We start from the raw sequence: 23,199 nt of genomic DNA, 5'->3' as shown, positions 1-23,199 counted from the left end.
CTCTTCTCCCACCCGCTCTGCTGTCTAGTCTCCTTCCGCCCCGCTCCTGCAGGCGGTTCGAAAACCAGGCTGCGAAATCCGTGCGCCATTCCCTCCTTCCCATAATCCTTCGCGGCTGCGCCCCTTGGCAGACGCGGGCTTTCTGTACCTGGGGCGTCGTTAGACTTGTCCCCCCCCCACCCGGTGCAGCCGTGACGCGGAACTATTTGGCCCCCCGTTCTCTTCTTCGCGTGGGAACAGCGACTTTTTCCCGCAAGGGGGGGGGACGACGACACATTTCAGTCGCGGAAAAAATACGCAGGGTGGCTTTTTCTTTTTTTTTCTTTTTTAAAGCCGTCGTCGGAAGTAGACCCGGCCCCGAGCATGCGCCGCTGCTACTGCAGAGGCGGTTAGTCGCTGGCTGGGGCCGGTCAGAAGGAGGCGAGTGCGCGTGCGCGCTTGGCCGAGGGCGGGGTCAGAGAGGAAGCGGGGGGAGGGGAGGCTGAGCGAGGGGCGGCGGTTGGCTGCGCGCGCCGGTCGCCTTTTCGCTCGGGCGAGGCGGGAGGCGAGGCAGGGGCGAGGCGGCTCCTCATTTCCTTTCCCCGGCGCCATTTTGTCGCGCAACGAACCAGCGGATAAAGGGCGGGCGCGGCGGGCGCGGCGCTCTCTGGGCCGGGTGCCGCTGGCCCGGCTCTATTGATGCGACAGGGACCCCCCCCGGCTGGGAGACGCTCCGCGCGCGGAGGAGGAGGAGGAGGCCGCGCCTCGGCGCCGCCGCCCCGGGCGGGAGGTGAGTGGCGGCCTCCCCCACGCGCGGGCCGCGGCGCTTTACGTAGGCCGCCGCTTCACCGGGCGTCGGAGGTCGGCCTCCTTTGCGCCGGGGGGGGGGGAAACGACGCCTCTACCCGTGCTGGGCCCCGTCCCGACACCCCCGCGCCCCTCCCCCTTGCGGTCGCGCCCCCACCTTCGTTAAGCTCCTCCTTCCGCCTAGATCAGGGGTTCTCGACAAGGAGGGAATCCCCCCCCCAGGGAATTTTAGGGTTCCAGGGAGGGGGGGGAACTGGGACCACTATTCAGCAAAGTGCATTTTATTAAGAATGCACCTTTTGAGGTAGACCATTTTGGAAAGGGGGGGGATTATATTCTGAACAGTGGTGAAAGCGTGGGGGGGGGAATGGAGCAAAAAAGGTGGAGAACCACTGGCCTAGATGATCTCCGTTGCCGGCCTAATAGGGGGGAAATAAACACGCTTGTATAGAAGAGTGCAGAATGAAGCAGGGCCTTGCTGTATTTTTTTTGGGGGGGGGAACGTTACCCGGATATCGCTAAAACGGGTTGTTGTTTTTTTTTTTTTTAAGTAGGCTTCTCAGCCACAAATCCTTTAAAGGCTTAGGCCATTTATGCCTGGGAGGTTTTTGCCTTGGATTTGCCGCGCTCTAGAGGCGCTTTCCCCCCATCCAAATTCCTCCTCCCCCCCAGTTCCCCATCAAAACTCAACAATGAGCCCCCATGCAGTTTTGAGAATCCGGATGGGGGAAACGTGCCTCTAGAGAGCGGCAAATCCAAGGCGAAAACTCCCAGGCGTCAATGGCTTAGTGACATGCTGTATCGCTGCGACGCTAGAATGATTGTATGTGTGTAAAGTGCCATCAAGTCGCAGCCGACTTATGGCGACCCCTTTCTTGGGGTTTTCATGGCAAGAGACTACCAGAGGTGGTTTTCCAGTGCCTTCCTCTGCACAGCAACCCTAGTCTTCCTTGGTGGTCTCCCATCCAAATACTAACCAGGGCTGACCCTGCTTAGCTTCTGAGATCCGCAAGCTAGCCTGGGCCATCCAGGTTTAGTAAGCCGTTTTATGCACTTAAGACGTTTGGAACCGCAGACTACAAGCAGATCCGTACATAGCAAGATCGCAGCAGCAGGGCTTGCTTTTAGATAAACGGGCATAGGACCGAGCTGCCTGTAGCATAGTTAGGTGACCAACTGAGTGCCAAAAAATGCCAAGATATGTTAATTTAGATACTTACATCCCATATTTGTCTAAAGTGGGGGAACCAAAGCAGCTTACACTGGTGTGGTCCACACAGTCCATACTTTGTTGGTCCAGCTTGATATTAGGAATAGGCTAAGTTGCCACTGTTTTTCATCGTTAGCTCCTCTGTTAAAAGCAAACTGAAGCTTTGTCTGCACTGTAAATCTTTAAAAGTAAGGCCTAATATAATTGATATTTCTTCTTTGCGCACTTTGCAAACTGCCATGTGTAGACAAACTGTTTTATTCAGTTAAGCTGTTTCATGCGTGGCCTTGCATTACAATATAAAAAGTGTGTGGAACATAAAGTGCTTAGGTTGAGCATTTAATTATTTCCATTTACATTACTCTGCTGGCGTAACATGATGTTCAGGCATAGTTTGAGCTGCACAAGTGAAAATACGTTCTTATTATGCAGTTTAATGTGTGCAATAGCTCTCCATGTAGTGAAACATTCATCCATGGGGCTGAAGCAGTTAGGTATTCCATGCACACCGTATCATATAGAAACACATGAGTCAGTCCATTCACACTTACAGTAAGCATGCTACCTATTAATGGTTAAAACAGGACCAATAGTTACCCTGCCATGTATAATGCATTATTTGTGGTACACGGGTTAAGTGCTCAAACACTTTACTCATGGTCACCAGTCTATCTCAGTTTTTTTGGATGTAAATTCTCTGTTTAGGTAAAGATTTAGGGAGGGGACATCCTCACTGAGTACTGGAAAGCAATCTGGTGTCATGACAGCACACTTATCTACTTAATCACACAGCCCATTGCAGTTTGCATTGAAACTTATTGAACCTTGGAAAGACTGACATATATTACATCAAAATACTTAAGTTATATTGAAACGCCTGGCCACATATAAAGCTGTTTAACCACATAAAATATCTAAACTTTGCAGTTTGCACAGTAGGCTAAAAGATTATATATTGTGCTTGAAGAAGTGCATCTAATTAATCTAATCTTGACAACCATAGCCCAGTAAAAACTTAATAAAATATTAATGTGATTCTTTCCACTTCTCTCCTTCGATAGTTTAGCATTTATGAAGTTGTTCACAATATGTATGTAGAAACTTGTTTTTTGCATTGGCATCTATTGTCACATCCAGTTCTGAGCATTCATACACTGAACGCAAACTGGAACAGATGTTGAAGTACTGCTCACTTGCAAGCAGAGAAACTGGGTTGAGTAAAGCTGCTAGCAAAATTGTTTAGATACACTTTATTACTTATTTTTAAGCTAAATGATAGTTTGATAAACCCTGCAAGATTTTGGTTAAAATCTGAAGGAACAGTAGTTGAATCTGATTTTATGAGTAATAAGCAAAGTTCCTGAAGTACCTCTCAGACAACTTTGAGCTGTCATAAAGCTGATATATAAAGTATTCTTAAGGTGCCACTATGCTATAATCAGTCTGTAGGTAACTCAGATTTAACTCTTACTCCTTATTGTAGCATACAATTAAAAAAATACTTTGATAGTAACTGGTCTTCGATAATTTAAGTAAAACATTATCCTGTTTAGTGAGCAGATCTAAAATATATTAAATGTTTTATTTCTGTGGTCAAAGAGGATCTGAATAGTTGTCAGATAAGCACATTTCTGTCATCAAGTCTGACACAAATTGGGGGAGAAGTTTAGATAAGTTAATATTTTAAGTTTAGTAGATACTGGTGATCTCCATGCAGTAATGGGAGATAACGGTTTCAGCTAACTGTTGAATCAAGCAGCAAAGGTGAATTGAATCCAGTGGAGCACAGATTTGCCTCAGTTATGGCTTTTCTGTGGATGAAGTAATGATCAGGTTCTCGTAGAAAAGAAAGGAAAGCTTCAGCTAGTAAAGATGTGCTGGGTATGCTAATCCTGAGAAAAGTGTGAAAGTTCAGTTGTTGAAAAAAATCCAGGGTCTCACTGGAACTACAATGTACAAAAAAAAACCCAGATGATTTAAGTGGGGTTTAACTTGAGTGTTTTTGTAGTATTTTTTACATGCCTGGTCTTCTGAACCCTTGATGCTTAATGATAAAAGTAGGCATAAATGAGGTTAATAACAATTAGTAACAACCTGTTTGTATGCATATTTTCTCAGAAATAAATTGTATTCACTGGAAGTTATTTCAAGTATATATGAATAGGATCTCAACCTTAACAATTTGTTGCTACAAAGATGCTTACTATACAACTAAGAGGGCCAAATTACCTTAATGTTTGTTGCTTCTTCCCCCAGAATTCACAATGACTAATGAAGAGCCACTTCCAAAAAAGGTAAGCTTGAAAATTTTTACCCCTTGTATTTTTAAAGTAACAAATAGAAGGCTAAATCTTGATTACTTTCGTTCTATAGGTTCGCTTCAGTGAAACAGACTTCAAAGTTCTGCCTAGGGAGGAATTGATCTTAAGGTAAAATCATGTTCTTATGCATAGTTCATTTTTCATTTTCACATTTTGAATAATTTCTGTCTTCTTGATAAAATCTTACCACTAGAAACAAAGTTGTTTTTTAAGCAATGAAAAGACTACGTAGCTTTCTAAAATTGAGGCAATATTTAGCAAAAAAGATCTTTACTCTTTACATTGAGGTAGAGTTTAAAGCATTTCTTATTTGGAATGGAGAAAATAATTTGAAAGGCTTAGACTAAGGAAGTTTAGAATTTAAAATGTCAATTTTTGCCATTTGTCTATGATGTCAGACTTGAGGGAGAAGGTCAGAAAGAGTGTAAGCCTCCCTCCCATTGTGCTACCTCTATTTCTAAGAGGAACTAAGAATACATTTTCATTCTTTGCTTCATTTCTGATGTCAGAAATTTGCTTAAAATTGTATAATAGAGCTGTCTAGGACACAGTATGTAATGGTAAACTTATTGGAACAAATCTAAGTGACTTTGACCTTGGGAAGCCCAAATTCAAATTTTTACTCTGCAACTACATTTACCTGTTCATCTTAAACCACAAGCAGCCAGTTTCTGAAGAGGGGGGCAGTTTGGCAGCAGCCAGGAGCAGCGCAGCCACGCTGCCTTTACAGAGGTTTCCCAGCTGCAAAAGGAACTAAAAAAACCCAAAAAATAAAAAATAGCCAAAAATCCCCCATAGGGTTTAATAAGGTTGCGCCATCTATTTTGATGGCATAGCAACACTGCAGCACGAGAGGGCATTCCCGAGAGGGCATTCCCGTGGTGAAAGGGGTCTGGAAGCTGACTAATGTCAGGTCTGCCCTGGGAACGCCCCCTCCCCCACGCCGGTGAGGGCTTTCCCTTCTGAGATTTCCCTTCCGGCGTGGCAGCAACAGCAGTGGAGACTGGCACAGCTCCGTGGCTCCCCAGGGCCAGCCACTTTGCGGCATGGTAAAGTGGCACGGACGCTGGCGCGAAATCATGGCAGCTCCTAAGGAGCTTCCCCCCCTTTCAGGATTGCAGACTTAGTTTCTCATCCTAAATTACTTTGTACAGTGGGTTGTAATGATACAGTGGGATAACGTCTAAGCTTGTTGGCAGACGGAGTAGATAAATGTGATAAAGTAAATAACTGATGACAGTAATAGTAGTCTCAGTGAACAATGAATGCTGCTTTGTGTGGAAAGTATAATTATTTATTGGAAGTCATTCCATTAAAGTTGGTAGAGTAAATGTGTATATGTTTCAGTATTGTTATAGTGTAGTTTTGCCTTAGTCATTTTTATTTTTATTTTTTTAATCCCTCATTAGGTGGAAACAGTTTGAAGCATATGTGCAAGCTTTGGAGGGAAAATACACGGACCTTAACTGTAAGTTGGGACAGAACTAATTGTCACATAACATCTGAGGCGTACCTTGAGAAACAGAAGTAACTATAAAGTAGTTTCTAGAAATCAGCCGTTGGGCTGTACATAAGTATGTTCCAGAAGTGATTTATGAACAGTCTTTTAATTACACTTGAACAAGCTGATCTACACATCAATTAAAGTGCTAGTCTAAGCAATGTTACACCTTTCTGAGTCCATTGACTTCAGTGGGCTGAGAAGAGTGTAAATTTGCTTAGGATGGTGTTGTTTTTTTTAAAAAATTAATTACCCCAAACAGAAATAAAGATACAACAAAACAGAACAATGGAGGCAAGACAAATATCTATACAAAGGTTTTCAAATATGTAAAAATATGTCCATGCACAATTGCCATCTCCATTCAAATGTTCATAGGGTTGTAAGGTCCTCAATCTTTTGGATTACTGGAGGTGGGCATTTATCCCCAGAGTTGTAATATAAGTCTTTTAGCAACAGTAAGGTCACAGTGAGGAGCCCCGTGGTGCAGAGGGTTAAACTGCAGTACTGCAGTCAAAAGCTCCGCTCACGACATGAGTTCGATCCCGAGGGAAGTTGGTTTCAGGTAGCCAGCTCAAGGTTGACTCAGCCTTCCATCCTTCCGAGGTCGGTGAAATGAGTACCCAGCTTGCTGGGTGTAAAGGGAAGATGACTGGGGAAGGCACTGGCAAACCACCCCGCAAACAAAGTCTGCCTTGGAAATGTCAGGATGTGACATCACCCCATGGGTCAGGAATGACCCAGTGCTTTCACAGGGGACCTTTACCTTTTTAAGGGCACAGAGAGTCCATTTTTGTTGATGATCAGTTAATGTTTAGGAGACAGGCAAATAGCTTAAATGTACATAAGCATCCTTACATAAGCATCCTCAAAGATCAGTGAATATTCTAATACAAAATTGATATGAGTACTTCCTCCCCAAAAGACCAAATAACTGGGCAGCTCTAAAGCATATGATCAAGAGATGTGTCTGGTAAATTACAAAGCCAGCTGTTAAAGATCTCTTAAAAGGCGCACTGATGTCCTATATATCCTAAATATATTCTTACAGTGAGAATAATAGTCAGTGAAGGGACCACAATGTTATCTTCTCCAGGAGTGGGGAGGAATTTTGATAACATTACCAGGTCAATTGTCCAGCATACCGAAGCTGATTGTCACTGCCCTGTGTAATTCAGACTAGATTGTCATAGGCAATGTATGCTTATTTAAAGGCATTTGTATATGTATTTTTTAATATCAGTGCAGCTTACATTTAAAATTATGGGTTGTCCCCACTTGCCTTCCTCCTGTCTCCCCCTCCCTCCTCATGACTGTCTTCAGCATCTGTTGGCAACCCACAGTGGTACCTAAATCCTTACAAGATGATCTTGTGAGTCAGGGATTCCATTTGGATTGTTCAAGGAAGTTGAATGCTGTTGACCCTCAGGGCTTGGGCACTGTGCTCTTGGCCAAGCATTAGCATCTCACTTGCTGGTCAGTTCTTGGCAAATGGCGCTTTTCTATACTTCCAACCCCCCCCCCCAATTGCTCCACTGTGCTGTTTTACTTCAGAATTAGTCAGAAACTGATATCCCCTGCTCCACTGAAGAAAATGTTACTGTCATGAAATTACAGCTTAGGATCTGAGCCTGACTAGTTCATATTCCTTAAATAATTCTTAGGCCATTTCCATTTGGTTATCCAAGTCCTGGCATTACACATTTGAGAACATTGGCTGGTGGCTGAAGCTTGAGAGAATATCCACCTAACTTGGAAGCTGTGGCTGTATTTCACATTGTTAGTTCTAGTTTAATGACTGTGAACTAAACTTCAGAATAACCTACCACCTAATGAGTCCATTACCTGCCTTGACAAATGAGGGGAGACTTCTGACATTGACCCTGTTAGTTGCAATACCCATCTACATTAATTAAGCAAACATCCATGAGGGCTTGGCCAGTTTAGTTTTTTAAAAATCCAAAAATACTTGTGCTCCATGTGCAGTTGAAGTTGATAGTTAAAACAATTGTTTTTTCTACCCTCTGCTTTTCATGTTGTTTATAGAATGACTCTTAGTATTGTTCCATATTCTTCCCCATTGGTCATCAAACATTAATTTGTTTCATTTACATAAACCCATTCCAACAAACCTTCACATTATAAATTGGTAATGAAACATGAACAGTTACACTGCTCTATATCCTTGGGATTTGAGTTATTTTGAGCTCTTTTGAATAACCTCAACATCCCTTTGGAGATAAAATTTCAACAAACACTTGCCTGCCAGCCTTGGGATTAATACTGTGAACAACAATTGAGGAGTAACGCGTGATGCCTCTAGAGTGCTGTAAGCAGGCTAGTTTCCTAAACATACCTAAGAGAGTTCTGTTTTGAGTTTGTTTTTTAATGGGTGTGAACCTACTGACTGAACTCAAAATGAAGTGGAGTTTTATAGAAATACTAAATTCTCTTCTCTCATTAGGCCCATAGAACATTGTGGACTTCCAGAAGCAGCCATTATTGGTGTTTTCATGCTCAGCAGTTGACTCTTGCAGTAGAAAGACTGATAGAACCTAATGATCAGGCTACTTGTGTAAGGGGTTCTAAATGCATTGTTAGGTCTGAGGCATGAATCCAGTTAAAAGTAGTATTTGCTTAAGAGTGTGTGTATGCATATATGTGTGTATACGCCTTTGGAGCCCTCTAAAGCTGCTTTTCAGTTTTCTCACTTATGTTAATGTTGCATCATGTTTTGCAATTTCACTATTCTTGTTTGATAAAACATGTTGTAAATTGTATATTGGGGAGAGGATCAGTTGAGGATACTGTGAAATTGGACAACGTGTGTTCGTTTACCTAAGATGTTGTGCTGTGTTCAATCTGGTAGTTTTAAAGGTGTCACAAACCTCAGGGTTTCTGTTACAACTGACTAACATTGCTACAACTGTAGGAAGAAAATCCTTTGTTACAAATAGGGAAGAAATACTTAGCCCCTGCAAGCAGAAAACATGAAGCTTGTTCACAGCTGCCTTTCAAGCCACAATATGCATGACAGCAGGGAAAGAATATACCACAGCTCCACCAGTACAGGAGTTAGTATTGGTGTAGTGGAAATGATATCTCCTTAGCAGAAACAGGAGAATGAGAATAGAAGGTGGCACTAGGATAGGGGGTTACTCTTTCAGTGCTGCCATGTTCACCCAGATTTGGCGTAGAGTTTTTCTATTTCTCCCATCCCCATGAGTGGCGCGGGACAATTTCAAAAAGGAGCATGGGAGAAAGTTTGGACCAACTTAGTATTGCCTCTTCTTGCTCAGAAAAAGTGGTATATTTAACATCTTGAAAGGCTTATACTGGTATTTTTTTCCATTTAAAACTAGCTAATGATGTAACTGGATTGAGAGAATCTGAAGAAAAGCTGAAGCAGCAGCAGCAAGAATCTGCTCGAAGGGAGAATATCCTGGTGATGCGTCTAGCAACTAAGGAACAAGAAATGCAAGAGTGTACCGTAAGTGAAGTTATTTAAATTGTTAGAAAGCAGAATGTTTGTATTGCCACTTGCTGTTTACTTAAGAGGTTCTGTATGAATGCAGAAATTGAGCTTGATTGCCTAGCTGTGGATGGTATTAGGAAGTAGGACTGAAGTATCATTGGGTTTCTTTGGTGCTTACCGATTAGCGTTCTTGCATATTGGGACTCAGTGGCTAGGCAGGTGTTTCCAGTTTGCATATTGGCACTCAGTGGCTAGGCAGATGTTTCCAGCTGTATGTCTTTATATTCTCAGTGTAGTAGGGTCTCCGATTGTCAGGTCCTAGCTCAGGATATAACGTGTATGGATTGTGTCCCCTTATGCAAGATGTATTCAGGTATAGAAAATTCTGAGAATGAAGCTTCTCTTGCCACGTAGAACTTTCCTGCTTCTCCCCTTCCTTCAGCCCACTGCCCCGAAAACACTGCTCTTGGGATTCGGGAAACCTCCAGGAACAGCATTAGGCACAATATGGTGGTCTGTAAGGAGGGTATTACCTGTTAACACGAACCAAGGTTCTTTTGTAGTTGTGAAATATATCATTTATATAGCACTTCCAATGTAGTTAACATTGTCTCAATAATACAAAAACACTGTGCAGTGTGTGGTTATTCATGTATTGAAGGGTGAAGCTGTGAGATAAAGAGATGGTTTTGAAGCTGTTTAGTGAATTTGTAACAGGAATGAGGTTTGAACACAGGGTCCCCTGGTGCACATCTCAATCACTTGGCTCTTAGGTAGGATTTTCTATCCAATTCAATATTCTGTATTTATTTGGACACCCATTCCAAAGAAACCAGAGTGGCTCACACCAATCTTTTAAAAAAACAGCTGGTGGAGCTGTTGCTGAAAATGGGATGGGTGGAATAAAATCTTGAAAACTGCATAATAGTCCCTGTAGAGAGGTGCTGGTCTTCTCATTTTTTCCTTATCACCATAAAGTTTAATATTACTGTCTTACATTTAGAAACAGCATGCTCCTGTTTTGTGACCTTCCTTCCTCCCAACAGCAGTAGGGGGTCTTGGGGAAAACAGAGTTTTTGCAAGTCAGAACGTCTGCTTTCAATTTCATACTCAGGGCTCTTGGTGGAATGCCTTGGTTGGCTTACTGTTGAGGCTAACGTCTTGTCCAGCCAGCTGTGCCTCAGTAATAGCAGTAAATATTGATGTCTGTTGAGAGGTTTGTGTGTTAAGAGTTAAGTGGAATTCTCTACTGAAATGATGTTCAGTCATCTAAAATAATCTTTTAAAAAAGTCTGTCATATTAAAAACCATAGGACATTCATTCTATCAAGATAGGAAAGAATTGATTTTTAGGATGTTAGTTTTTCCCGAAGTTCCAAAGTCACTAATTTGATTAGATATCTCCTTGGAATTCCCTTTAACCTACTGTAGTTTTATACAGGTGGGCATACAAGAGGGAAAAACTATTGACAACATTGTAAGCCTAGTAGTTGCTTGTATTAAAAATACAATTTAAACTGGAGTTAGGTCTATTTATCATATTCAAAAGATCAAGCTTATTTATCATATTCAAAAGATCAAGCTTAAAGTGAATGAAAGTATAAATTCCATATAATATGTCTGCTGATTTCTCAAATGCATTTCTTTGTAGAAGATACAGAAAAGGTCTGACTCTACATTTAAGCATGCTCTCCTTAAATGTATTAGGACTGTGTTTCTTTAATGTATCCTGAACAGTGTCTTAATTCAGTGATGGAGCAAACAAAGGATTGCACTGTTCTGCAGAGCATACTTAGTGATTACACGTCAGATTAATTTTCAGTTGGGGGTTCAGTCCCTGTTCAGAAAAACCATAATTATGATGACTTTAAGATAGTGCAGGACTTTAAGATTAAACTGTTTAAGGGCTCATGCAGCATTTATAAAAGCAGACTTAATAATTTTTCTTTCCTTTTATGCAGAATCAGATCCAGTACCTCAAGCAAGTCCAGCAGCCGAGTGTTGCTCAACTGAGATCAACAATGGTGGATCCAGCCATCAACTTATTTTTCCTAAAAATGAAAGCTGAACTGGAACAGACTAAAGACAAACTGGAACAAGCCCAAAATGAACTGAGTGCCTGGAAATTTACACCTGATAGGTAAACAAAACATACTCCCCAGTCAAGACTTCCCTGACAGAGAATGCTTTGGTGGGACAACCACGTACTCGTTTCCACACCAAGACTCAGACGTTTTGAGCCAAAAGCCACATTCTTATACTGTCCAGCTTGTAATGCTTTGTGTAAACTTACCAGATGAACCTTGTGTTTCAGCTTTTTTCTTCCCCTTTGCTTCAGAGGCCTGACAGCGTCGGACTATTCTGAAGAAGTGGCCACCTCAAAAGTGTCCTTTCTAGAACATGTAGACATTTGCAAAGTGGTTCTATTTGAAGAAAATAGAGAGAGAAGCAGAAGTCTAAAGTCTGTGGCACACTATGTCTACAGACAGTTTGGAGGAGAACCTAGAGATTTTAAATCATGAATTGATCATGTCAAATTCGAGTAAAACCTAAAAATGGAATATGCTTCGCTCTTAACACTAAACCTAGTGACTTAAAGACTGATTAAGTCAGTTTTGCCATTAAGACTGTGGACTTCCTCCTTGTTCACTGAACTGCTGGGTCAAAACTCAATGAGGTGAATTTTGCTTAAAGATATTTGGTAATCAACTTCAAATAGGTATGAAAACATGCAAACAGTCAGTATCGGTTTTCTTAGCATTTGGGCTCCATAGGACATCAGGGAACCTTGTTATGGTTTTTAATAACAAACTGTTCTGTGGATGGCCGGCAATATGTGAATTCATAAATTTAGTGCTGTATGAACGTTTAGTTGCAATTTAATTGCATCTTTTACATTGTTGAAACAGACATGCTCATGCTTGATCACAACTAGCATATATTTAAAAAATAGTTGTGACTATTTTACTTCCATTTACAATTTTGTCCTAAGGAAAAACATGCAGACTATACAAGATGAATTAGCGCCAGTACCTGTCAGTGTGGTGTGGGACTTTTTTCAGTCCATCGTATATCTGGCTTTTGTTCTGCACTTCTATATCACATGTGCCTTGAAATAGTTATAATGCATAGTGCAGGGAATACTGCCAGTTATACTACTGTATGTGAAGTCTTGTGGGGTATGAATCTAAAAGCATGGAGAACAGGCTAAGTCTTGTCCTGATTTCTTAGACATGCTGTTGAAACTAATTGTAAGCATCTTACTGGTTGGCATCAGCTCAGAAGATTGGATACCTCCTGATGCCTCTTGCTTTTTTGTCCCAAATTATTTCCAATGTGGTATTGTGAGACACTTAGGGTGGAGAGAAGTTACATTGTTTAGACTGGTGTAATATTTGTGTATTCTTAGCTAATTTTGATAGGGTTGAGTTTTCTCACTAAACCCTATTTCATAGGAGACAAAATCTCAGAAGGACAAAAATAGCTAACTTGCTTGTTCCTGCATTCCATATACAGTATTCATTACATCTGATTTATATTTAAGATACTTTGAAGTAAATTTTAGCTCTGCTTTAGATCATCATTGAAGCATACAAAGTGTGGTGGTATGTGAATCCTTTTATCTTTTAATTGGTATACATTGAAAGAAAATGTTACATAATTCATAAAAGTCATTGTCTGAAAACTACTTTGGTGTGATGGTGTAGAAGAATATTTTAAAGATCTAGCATCAAACAGAGGTAAGACTTTCACAAACAGTAAAAACAGAAAACAAAATCTGTCTTGATGTGTTGCAACTGACTTTGTAAACCTTGCTGAATGTATTAGAAAATTATTCTTCGTAGGTCTGTGTTAATTGTGGTATGTCATACAGATTATTTGTAAAGTCCAAGTTAAGCAAATGATTCCATGTTTGAATATGGAATGGTAACTTCAAATATGTTTAGGTTCTAAACACGGTGCTAAACAAAAAAGTCTGAGAGTAACATTTACTGTGTTTACTTGAACTAGACATCTGCAAAAACATTCCTGCTGAAATGAGTGATATACGTTGCATATCTCCACAACTGAAAAATCAAAGGATTGGTGTAAAATTGCATTGTCTTAGATTTATTTGCCTTATGTTGCACAGTTGAATTGGCTACATCTTTGAAGAACCCAGACATGGGTCTTTAATTGTTTCCCTTTCAAAGTATATTTCCCTTAATGCTTTTGCTTTCTGTGTGTGTTGCCACAGCACTTCTGACATTTGAAATTGCCTGTGCACTCTTCCACATTATTAGCGTGACTATAGAGTGTCATAAGGTAAAATTATGGTGTTTACATAACACTTTTTGTAATTTGATACCTTTGCCAGTCTGTGCGCAAAATCCTACTCGATTTCAAAAATTCTAATAGTTGTATTTCATTGCCCTTGGTGACAAATCCCTTGAGTGCAGTGGGGGGAATACTGAATTTCATAGTGCCTGAATTTCATTGTGACTAAAGATTTTAACAGAACTAGTAAGATGAATTACTTAACAGTAAATGTTTTAAAATACCTCGGGTATCTATACACTTTGGTTTGTTAAATTGGTAGCATTTACACAGCAGTATGGTATTACAGCTGTGACTCCTACTATAGTTATTTAGTTACTGTTCTTGCCTCTTATCTATTTAATTCTATAACAATATGCAGGAAGTACTTTCTTGGTCATTAAGTGTGACAGATATTTGGTAAGTTTGAAACTAAGTGCATTATAAGCAACGATTCAAATGGTTGTGTAGAACTTAGTTCCAATAAATTTTGAACAGAGCTGTATGAACAGTACAGGGCTTATCCCTGCAAAGTTGCATCTGAGAGTTGGGGACTCAAAACAATGGTATTGGAGGTGGCAGGGGAAGCTACAATGGGAAGGGGAATGGCAAAAATCAGGGACCCCCTTCATGCAGTAGAAGAGGCTTCTGCAAGGGAACGTTTGCATCCAAATCCAAGAATTGGAATTATGTTGGGTGTAGGCTTGAAACATGTTTGGATAATGGAAAAATTCTCAGGAACAACAGACCAAAATTCAAAGAATAGGACAACTAGTCCTGAGCCCAAGTGCTTTTTGCTTAGAGATCAGCCTGGTATAGAATCATAGAGTTGGACGGGACCACCAGAGTAATCTAGTCCAACCCAACCCGCTGCACAATACAATAAATTCACAACTACCTCCCCCCCCACACCCCCAGTGACCCCTACTCCACGCCCAGAAGATCGCAAAAAAACAAAAACAAAAAACCTTTAGAGATTCAAATGAAGTTTATTCCATGTTGTGGGTGCTGGCTGTGAAAAAAATATCACTGGGCTAACACAAGCCACTTCTGTAAGCCTAGTCAACTTGTTTGGATGCCAGCCGTAAGTTTCAAGTGCTAACTCTAAGGGTCACATTGTAACCATTTTCTACACAGGTATCTGGTCCATACTGAAAAACCAGGTGTATGCCACAACGTGTAACAAATGCTCACTTGTATTTTATCATATGTACACATGTTGAGATGACATGATTTGGAGTGGGTTCCATGTTTCTGCAGCAAAATAGATGTGCATTTGTCACACATTATGGTGTATAGTTAACTGTCATATATTAAAGTACTACCCATGGAAAAATTCCTTGCACTATGTAGCCCTGTCACTTACATGCAGTACAAAAAAATCCAGGTCTTCTACGTACAGGTAAAATACTGACAATTGAGTGGTGAAACCATTATCTATCTAGTTACAGTTGTTGATAGGTACTCATGGGTTTGCAAGAAACAAGGATTTCACAAAGAAAGCAAGTATAATTGTATTGGTTTGATTATATGGGGTTTATGTAGTTACGCTTCAAGAATCTAGTACTATAACCAGAAAAAATAGATAAAATAAATGTTAATCCCCTTTATGGACAACAACTTCTTAAAGGAGTAATATTAAAAAAGCAGAATAAATGGGACAGATGTAGCATTGTACTCAATCTTGTTCTGATATTTTTGTTGTGACAATCATCAACATTTGTCTCAAACCTTTAATAGTGCAATTTTAAACCTGCCCTAACATTGTTGTCTCAATTATGAAACTGAATAGGTTTATGTTAGTGAGAGGAGGATATTCTTACGTTATTAAGCTTCAAAGGAGGTGGGAGATCTGGTTGCTATTTAATCTCCTAGCTGGCCCACAAAATTAAGGAGTATATTTGAATGTACAGAGCTGCCTTGTACTTTATCAGACCATTGGTACATCTAACCTAGCATTGTCTAATCTGACTGGCAACAGATTTCCAGCATCTCAGGCGAAGGTTTTTCCAGCATTCCAGCTTGATCTCCAACTGGAAGTTCTAGGGATTGAATCTGGTATCTTCAGTATAAAAAACATATTCTTCTAATGCCTTCTTTTGTTGAATGCCAAGTCATATGTTTGAAACTAGTTTTAAAATATGCAGTAGTTATGCATGTGTAATTAGCTTGGCAAAATTGAAAAACACATTACAATGGATTTTGAACAGTTTCCTTATCCTTGGCCTAAACAAATTATATAAACCAAAACACATGCACACACACAAAGTTTACATATGGCTCTAAATGTTTGCAACAGTTTTTGTAGTCCCTTCCATAAAAAGACAACCACCCATCACAGTAATTGCAGATGGCACATTGAGTAGGAATTATTTATACACTAACAATGTCCACGACAAAGACCATAGTCTAACACAAAATAACCCTTGCTTGCTGGCCCTTTGCCAAGTGAGCTGCAGTGCCCCTAGCCATTCCTGGAAAGTCCAAGCTGTCATGCATTTACATGTATATGGTGGCCTACGTTTCTCTGGCCCCATGTGTGATACCACTCTTGCTGGTGGTAGCCTTCACTAGGGGCAGGGGTAGGCTGAGGAGAATTCAGCTGCTGAGTGAATATCAGCGAAATACAGTCAGATTATAGTTTATCAGAAACTGACGGGATGTACTGCAACATGCTTGGTATACACCCAATACATATTGTGAATCTGGAAGGATACAGTCCTCTGTTCTGTGAATGGAAGATGCTGGGTTACATGCACAACGTTTCCTACTGGTGCTCTGTACTTACCTTCCTAAATTTTTGCCTTTCCTGTCCTGATTATGTGCAGGTAGACCAGTTAGTGTTGTGTAGTTTGTAAAGCACTTTCATGCATTGTAAAATAATGGGATTATGCATATATTTTACTAGTCCTAATTAAGATCTTGGGTATACAGGTGAATTTGTTTTTTTTCAGTGCAGGCAAGTCAGATAATGCAATTGTCCAAATACTTTTCTCCCACCCACCCCCACTCCCTTTTTCCTGGGAGGTCAACTTAGTCTATCCTAAGAAAATTATTACATATTAGAATTCCAGTGGTCGACTGATCATAATGCTTTGATCACTTGAATATTCAACATAAGAATTTGCCTTTCAGTTTCGTCGAATGAGGCAGGAAGATCTTGTGTAAGATTCTTTATTGTGAGACTTGCAGAAATAACCTTTCCCATGCGTGCTTTTAACAAGGGAGATGAGATAATTTTGTCTTCGTTTTGTGATAGATGGCTCTTTCCTTTACAGCCAAACAGGCAAAAAGTTAATGGCGAAGTGTCGAATGCTTATCCAGGAGAATCAAGAGCTTGGAAGGCAGCTGTCCCAAGGACGTATTGCACAACTTGAGGCAGAGTTGGCTTTACAGAAGAAATATAGTGAGGAGCTTAAAAGCAGTCAGGATGGTAAGGGATTTTTTAAAAAAGAAAATAAAGAATTGCCTTGTGTTTGTGTAGGCTTCTTTCTTGTTATGATACCAGTATTAACTATTCCTCTATGCAAGCTCTGTTTAAAGCTCATGTACTCTAATGTTGTATTCTGCAAAATCTTAAACAAAGCAGTACAAAATAAGTACACACCAGTGTCAAAATATTTGTTCCTTATTGAGATACATTTATAATTTGCTTTTGACTTGTAAAAGTGACTAGCATCCCAAAGGAAGGTTCTCTGTGTCAAACTCACTTCAGGGTTGATTTGCACCTCTGCATTTAAGCACCGAGTTTACTCTGTTCTGTTTCTTTTTGTATTGCCTGCTCAGGTTCTTTAAACCATAAACTACTCCAGACAGGTTATGAGTAAAACTTGAAATAAATAACAGTGAAAATCAAAACAATAATTAAAAGTAGTCACTACCATTAAAATGATGGTTTCTGTATCTGCGATTTTAACAATCTGGTTCTCTTCTGGAACAGATGTGTTCTAGGATTCTGCCAGAGGACGAGTACCGATGCCTGTCATGGCTTCCAATGGAGTTCCATAGCTTAGGTTCCATTGCTGAGAAAATTCTGAGCTTAAACCTTCATTGGGTTGTTTTAGTTCGATTGCTACTGTTCATTCCCCGATCTTTTAAGATATACCCTCAGCTTTTTCGAACTGTATACTACTACTTTTTAACTGCTGGTTTTATTCATGATTAAATGAATGTGTATTTATGACTGGTTTTGTGATGAATGCAAAAAAAAGTGGTATACAAATGTTTTTAAATATATGAACTACTTTTGTGTCCAAGGGTGCTTTGTATTTGCTACATAATCATCACTTTCCGTTGCTACATAGCAAAAAGATTTTGAAACAGTGTAATTGCAAAAGTAGATTGTGATACAAAATGGGCCTGCTTTTGGAATGAGGGAAAATATATAAAAATGCTGCTGAAGCAGGACAAGCCTTTGGGGGACTAAAAGTAGTTCTCTAGATCCTGCCCACTATTTGGTTGATTTTGCTGTGTCCCAGATCTGTTTATATTTTAAAAAACCATGTACAGTATCTAAAAGGAGAATTCTACAATTAAAGTGAGTACCGAGCTTGTGCTTGCATATGAATGTTGCCTTTGAGTTTATATAGTTGCATGATTGCAGTAGACATCTAGGCATTTGATAAGATGCTGTTTTCATTTTGGCGCTTATATTCCATGGCTCAGAAATTTTGCTTTTAACACCAACAGCATGGAGAGGGATCTTGGTTTGTTTAACGATTACTTTTCATCAGAAATTGCTCTTTGAACAGGCCTTTCGTTTCATTGTTTGTGACCCTATGCAGGATTATTCATATTTAAGAGATTAAGTAAAAGTCCACATTGTCTGTTAGAATTTTCTTACATGTTTAGTCCCAAAACATTGAACAACTCAGTTATTTTTTACTAAAAATATATCCCAGGTGTGTGTCTGAACAAAATTCAGAAGGATATTATCCGAAATCTGCCAAAGAAGACTATATTGCTTCGTTGGTATTAGTGGGGGGAAATAAAAATGCTGGGGAGCCCAGAAAAACATTTTTTTACTGAGAGATTTTACTCACTAAAAATATATAGTATGAACATTTTATGCAAGGTAGTCTCAATCTCCAGTATTAGATGATGATTGTTGCCTGTGCTATGGTACGTATAAACTTTTCAAGATGTTGTTTAACTGGGATTTTTCTGCCCACAATTAATATACTATAACATGTATGATAAACTACTGAAGTGTTCAATGATCTTAAAGTTATAAAGTTTAACTTGGTATTTAAATATGCTATTATTCCTATTGTTAGACTGTTTCTGTCCAAATAACATATTTAGGTTCAATAGAAAATTTGTTCTTATTTTTCAAGATTTTTTCCTACTTCTCAGATGGCATAAAATAAGATCATAGTGCAGCAGTTTGTAGTACTTTCCAATACTGGGTATATTTGCAGTTTTGCTTATAGAAAACTAAGGCATTCTTTTAAGTATTATTTGAATTTTTTTTATCTATGTTTATTGACAGTAAGAGTTGCATGTCGGTTTTATGTTCTGTTTTATGTTACACGACCTAAGTTTGATCCCAACGGAAGTTGGTTTCAGATAGCCAGCTCAAGGTTGACTCAGCCTTCCATCCTTCTGAGGTCGGTAAAATGAGTACCCAGTTTGCTGGGGGTAAAGAGAAGATGACTGGGGAAGGCACTGGCAAACCACCCCGTAAACAAAGTCTGCCTAGGAAACGTCGGGATGTGACGTCACCCCATGGGTCAGGAATGACCCGGTGCTTGCACAGGAGACCTTTACCTTTTACCTTTTTATGTTATTAAAAAAGATTCCCCCTCCTAAGGCATTTATTCTTTTAAGTATTATTTGAAATTGACAGTAAGAATTGCATGTGGGATTTATGTTATTAAACAAGATTCCCCCCTCCTACAATTTACAAAATACAATTACTTTTAAAATGTCATAATCACACTGCATCTAGTCTGCAACCATTTAACATACATTAACATGTTAATTTTTAAAAGTGCAAAAAGAAAGCAGAATAAAACAAATTACACATATGCCCACAGCATTTATAACCAGAAAGCACTAAATTAACTATATCAGGATAGAAGCACTTGGCTGCTCCAGAGTATTGAAGGCTAATGGATATGCTGCCCAAAGAATCTGCAAGGGATGGAAATTCCAAAGCCTGTGTCATTTCCAAGAAGGCTCTGTCATTACCTGCCAAATTTTTGAAGGTAGTGGGGCATAAAGCAAAGTCTTTCCAGATTTTCTTGGTGTGTAGGCAGGCTCATTTGGATGGCAGACCACCAAGGAATACCAGGGTTGCTCTGCAGAGGAAGGCACTAGCAAACCACCTCTGTTAGTCTCTTGCCATGAAAACCCCAAAAAGGGGTCGCCATAAGTTGGCTGCGACTTGTCGGCACATTACACACACACACACACACACACACACACACACACACAGGCTCATAGCAGACAGACCATGAGTCGCTTCTCTCCCAAACCATTTGGCTTATAGTGAAGATATTAAAGTGATTAAGAGCACCTGCACAGTCCTGTGTATCCTGTACTGAAGCAGAGGAGTCCACTGAAGCCACAAAACACAATTCTTTCCCAGAAAAGACTTGGTAAATGAATCAATGTGTGCAGCTGTTCATGTTTTATATAGATATTCTCAATTTGTGTACCTTATTCAATACATGAGAGTATTTTTGTAGAAGTGATAAAAGAATTATGAATTAGAACAGCATGCAGTTTAAGGGAACATAACCATAATTGATGAGGAAGAGACATAATCATGCAGATCATAAATGTTCTATCCTGGAGATTTTTTAGTCACTACTGTCAGATTTCCAGACATAATTGTAGCAACGATAGATATTTTCTCAGATCCTATACTAATTGGAGAATTCAGGACTAGGTACTTCCAGCTTAGGGTATAATTCTTCTGCTTCTAGAAGGCCATAGTATTTTTGCTGTTGGGTTGAGCTCAGTTATTCTTTTTATGTAAGTACTTTCAGTCTGCCAAGTTACTAATTATGGTGTCCTAGCAGCAGGACTCTTCAAGGGAAGTAAAGTTTATGAATTTACTTAAGAATGTTGCATCATGGTTGTGTGTGAGGGAAATAGACCTTATACAACATACAAGAATGTTGTTAAGTGTGAAGATATGGGTGACCATGCGATTCAGATGTGAGCTATTAAGTGTGTGCTCCAAATGTGTTTTCTCCATATAGAACTGAATGATTTCATCATCCAGCTCGATGAAGAAGTAGAAGGTATGCAGAGTACCATTCTAGTCCTACAGCAGCAACTGAAGGAGACTCGCCAGCAGTTGGTTCAATATCAGCAGCAGCAGTCACAAACCTCAGCCCCAGGTACCAGCAGGACTCCGAATTCTGAACCTACAGATCAGGGAGAGGCCGTGGGCAAAGACTGCAGTCGTCTGGCTAATGGACCAAGCAATGGCAGCTCTTCCCATCAGAGGACATCTGGGCCTGGTTTTTATAGAGAGGGAAGTGGAACAGAGGATGATTTTCCACCCTCACCAAGCAATGGTAATAAGCTTTCCAACCACTCTGAAGATAGAACTGGCAGAGGATCTGGTAGCTATATAAATCAACTCAGTACTGGGTACGAAAGTGTAGACTCTCCCACTGGTAGTGAGAATTCTCTAACTCACCATTCAAATGACACAGACTCCAATCATGATCCTCAGGAGGAGAAACCAGTCAGTATGAAAGGTAACAGAACTGCGGGGTCTCGTCATGTTCAGAATGGTTTGGACTCAAGTGTAAATGTACCGGGTTCAGTTTTGTAATATTTTTCTGCAACATTTTTATATAGTGTCGTTAAAATTGGGAGAAAAAACTGTCCAGAACTGTTCGAATTAGTGCATATATGTCACAATTCTGCCTTTTGTGGGTTTTTTTGCTTCAATACCTCTGCCACTTCTGAAATTTTAACAATTACGTTGAATGTTGCTAAAAAGGATGTTTGTGTAGGCTCAAAGTATTTTTTGAGTTAATGTGAAGTTGAAAATGGAATTTATTTCCAGGTATAACAAAATGATGTCTGTACAAATTTGTGTATATCTAGAACTTGTGCTGTGTAAGGGCATTATTTACTCATACTGTTATAACACTCTTAAAAGTTGTCATAATAGTTGTGGGTTAATGACTGCCATGTTTGCCCAGTACAGTAGTTTTATAACTAAAAAGAACTTGGTGAAGGAGTCCTGTAGTAGTTTGTGTTCCAGTTTTGCCACATGCATCTGTGTGTTCTCTTTAGGTGACCGAATGTTTAAGAATTTTGTGTGCATAGTTACTCGGTTTAAGAACTGTTGTATCCTGTTAATGCATATTGCTCTGTGACTCCAATATTATCTTACCTGTACTGACCAAACCTAAATAAAGATTTTTAATAATGTAATTTGGTCCCCATGCATTTGTCCTGTGCATCTGCTTAATTTGAGTTTTCCTGTAGAGGTCAGTTTAAGATAAGCTTTAACGTACTCTTTTTATTTACTTAATTTATAGCCCACATGTCTCTCCAGTGGGGAACCAAAGCAATTTCTGTTCTGTCCATTTTATCCTCACAACAACCCTGTGAGGTAGGTTAGACTGAGTGCACGACTGGTCCAAGCTCATCCAGAAGCTTCCATGGAGGAGTGGGGATTCAAACCTGTGTCTCAGAGATCCTAAACTATTATTCACATAACATGTAGCTCCCCTAAAAATGCTGCTGATCAGTGATTTTCAGCTTTTTCAGACCCAGAACCTACCTTTAACCCATAGGTGGCACCATGGGAGCCCATGAGCTGCAAGAACATGACAACATCACGTGACATTACAGTTCATGCAATAGTCAGGGGCTGCCAGAGTTAAGATTTCTCTTGTGATAGGACCAAGAGAGCCAGAGACAGGAAACAAGCCAAGTCCCAGGAAGTGTACCATAGTGAGGACCAATGCAATGGTAGAATCCTCTCTACCACTAACAGACCTCACCAAGCTATACCGCTGCTCCTTCAGTGTATGTAGAGAAAGGGACAAAGAGTGCCGTCTATGAAAAAAGTGGCTCTATAAGGACTTGTGATTCAACACAACCCCCCTGAGGGTCTTAACTCATGTAGAAAACCACAGTTGTAGCTGATGGTGTAATAAAATTGTTATTGAATGTTCATTGTTAAGCTCAGGATGAGTTTACACACTCTTCAGAGATGAAGGTTGACTGTAATAAATATCTTCTACCTCTATCACATATCGTAAAGGTGCAGCCTAATGCTATGTGCATGATTGCAGAGACTGAACATAACTGAAACTCATAGCTATATCCCCTCAATTGTAGATGGGGGGTGGGAAATGGAAAAATATTTTCCATGGCAGAATTTTTATGTGCAGTTGTGACTTGTAACTAGCATGGACTCATCAAATGCAACTGCAGTATAATTTCTGCTAAGAGTTGAATTATTTGCCAAGAACTTATGCAGGTGGTCAGGAGCAGTTTTATTTCCAAAGTGCTTTCAAATCTACGTGTGAAACTGCCACATTTCAATCTGACAAAGTGTTAGAGCAAGTGGTGTGCATAAATTTACTTTATAGACCACCTTTCTGAGACTCAAGGCAGACAATGAAAT

General features: G+C 39.9%; 1 protein-coding gene across 1 annotated transcript; it reads left to right on the top strand.

Moving 5' to 3' along the window:
• Nucleotides 1-751: 751 nt before the first annotated feature.
• On the top strand, nucleotides 752-21,995 carry WTAP (WT1 associated protein). Its single transcript, XM_056852432.1, has 8 exons — nucleotides 752-769; nucleotides 4,253-4,290; nucleotides 4,370-4,425; nucleotides 5,727-5,785; nucleotides 9,181-9,308; nucleotides 11,255-11,433; nucleotides 16,868-17,022; nucleotides 20,801-21,995. Exons 2-8 carry the CDS (start codon nucleotides 4,261-4,263, stop codon nucleotides 21,382-21,384), a joined length of 1,191 nt encoding a protein of 396 aa, XP_056708410.1. The 5' UTR covers nucleotides 752-769; nucleotides 4,253-4,260; the 3' UTR covers nucleotides 21,385-21,995.
• The last annotated feature ends 1,204 nt before the right edge of the window (nucleotides 21,996-23,199 follow it).

The sequence above is a fragment of the Euleptes europaea genome, chromosome 7 (genome assembly GCF_029931775.1).
Source record: "Euleptes europaea isolate rEulEur1 chromosome 7, rEulEur1.hap1, whole genome shotgun sequence".
Classification (NCBI taxonomy): Eukaryota; Metazoa; Chordata; class Lepidosauria; order Squamata; family Sphaerodactylidae; genus Euleptes; species Euleptes europaea.
Note: the sequence above shows the minus strand (reverse complement) of the source record. Positions and strands in the feature narration are given on the sequence as shown.

What these genes read in the sequence shown, in the direction of transcription:
- WTAP (XM_056852432.1), top strand. Translation starts at nt 4,261, where the DNA reads ATGACTAATGAAGAGCCACTTCCAAAAAAG. An exon ending in AAAATACACGGACCTTAACT is followed by an intron (nt 5,786 to 9,180) that starts GTAAGTTGGGAC and finishes ATTTAAAACTAG; the next exon opens with CTAATGATGTAACTGGATTG. An exon ending in TGGAAATTTACACCTGATAG is followed by an intron (nt 11,434 to 16,867) that starts GTAAACAAAACA and finishes TTTCCTTTACAG; the next exon opens with CCAAACAGGCAAAAAGTTAA.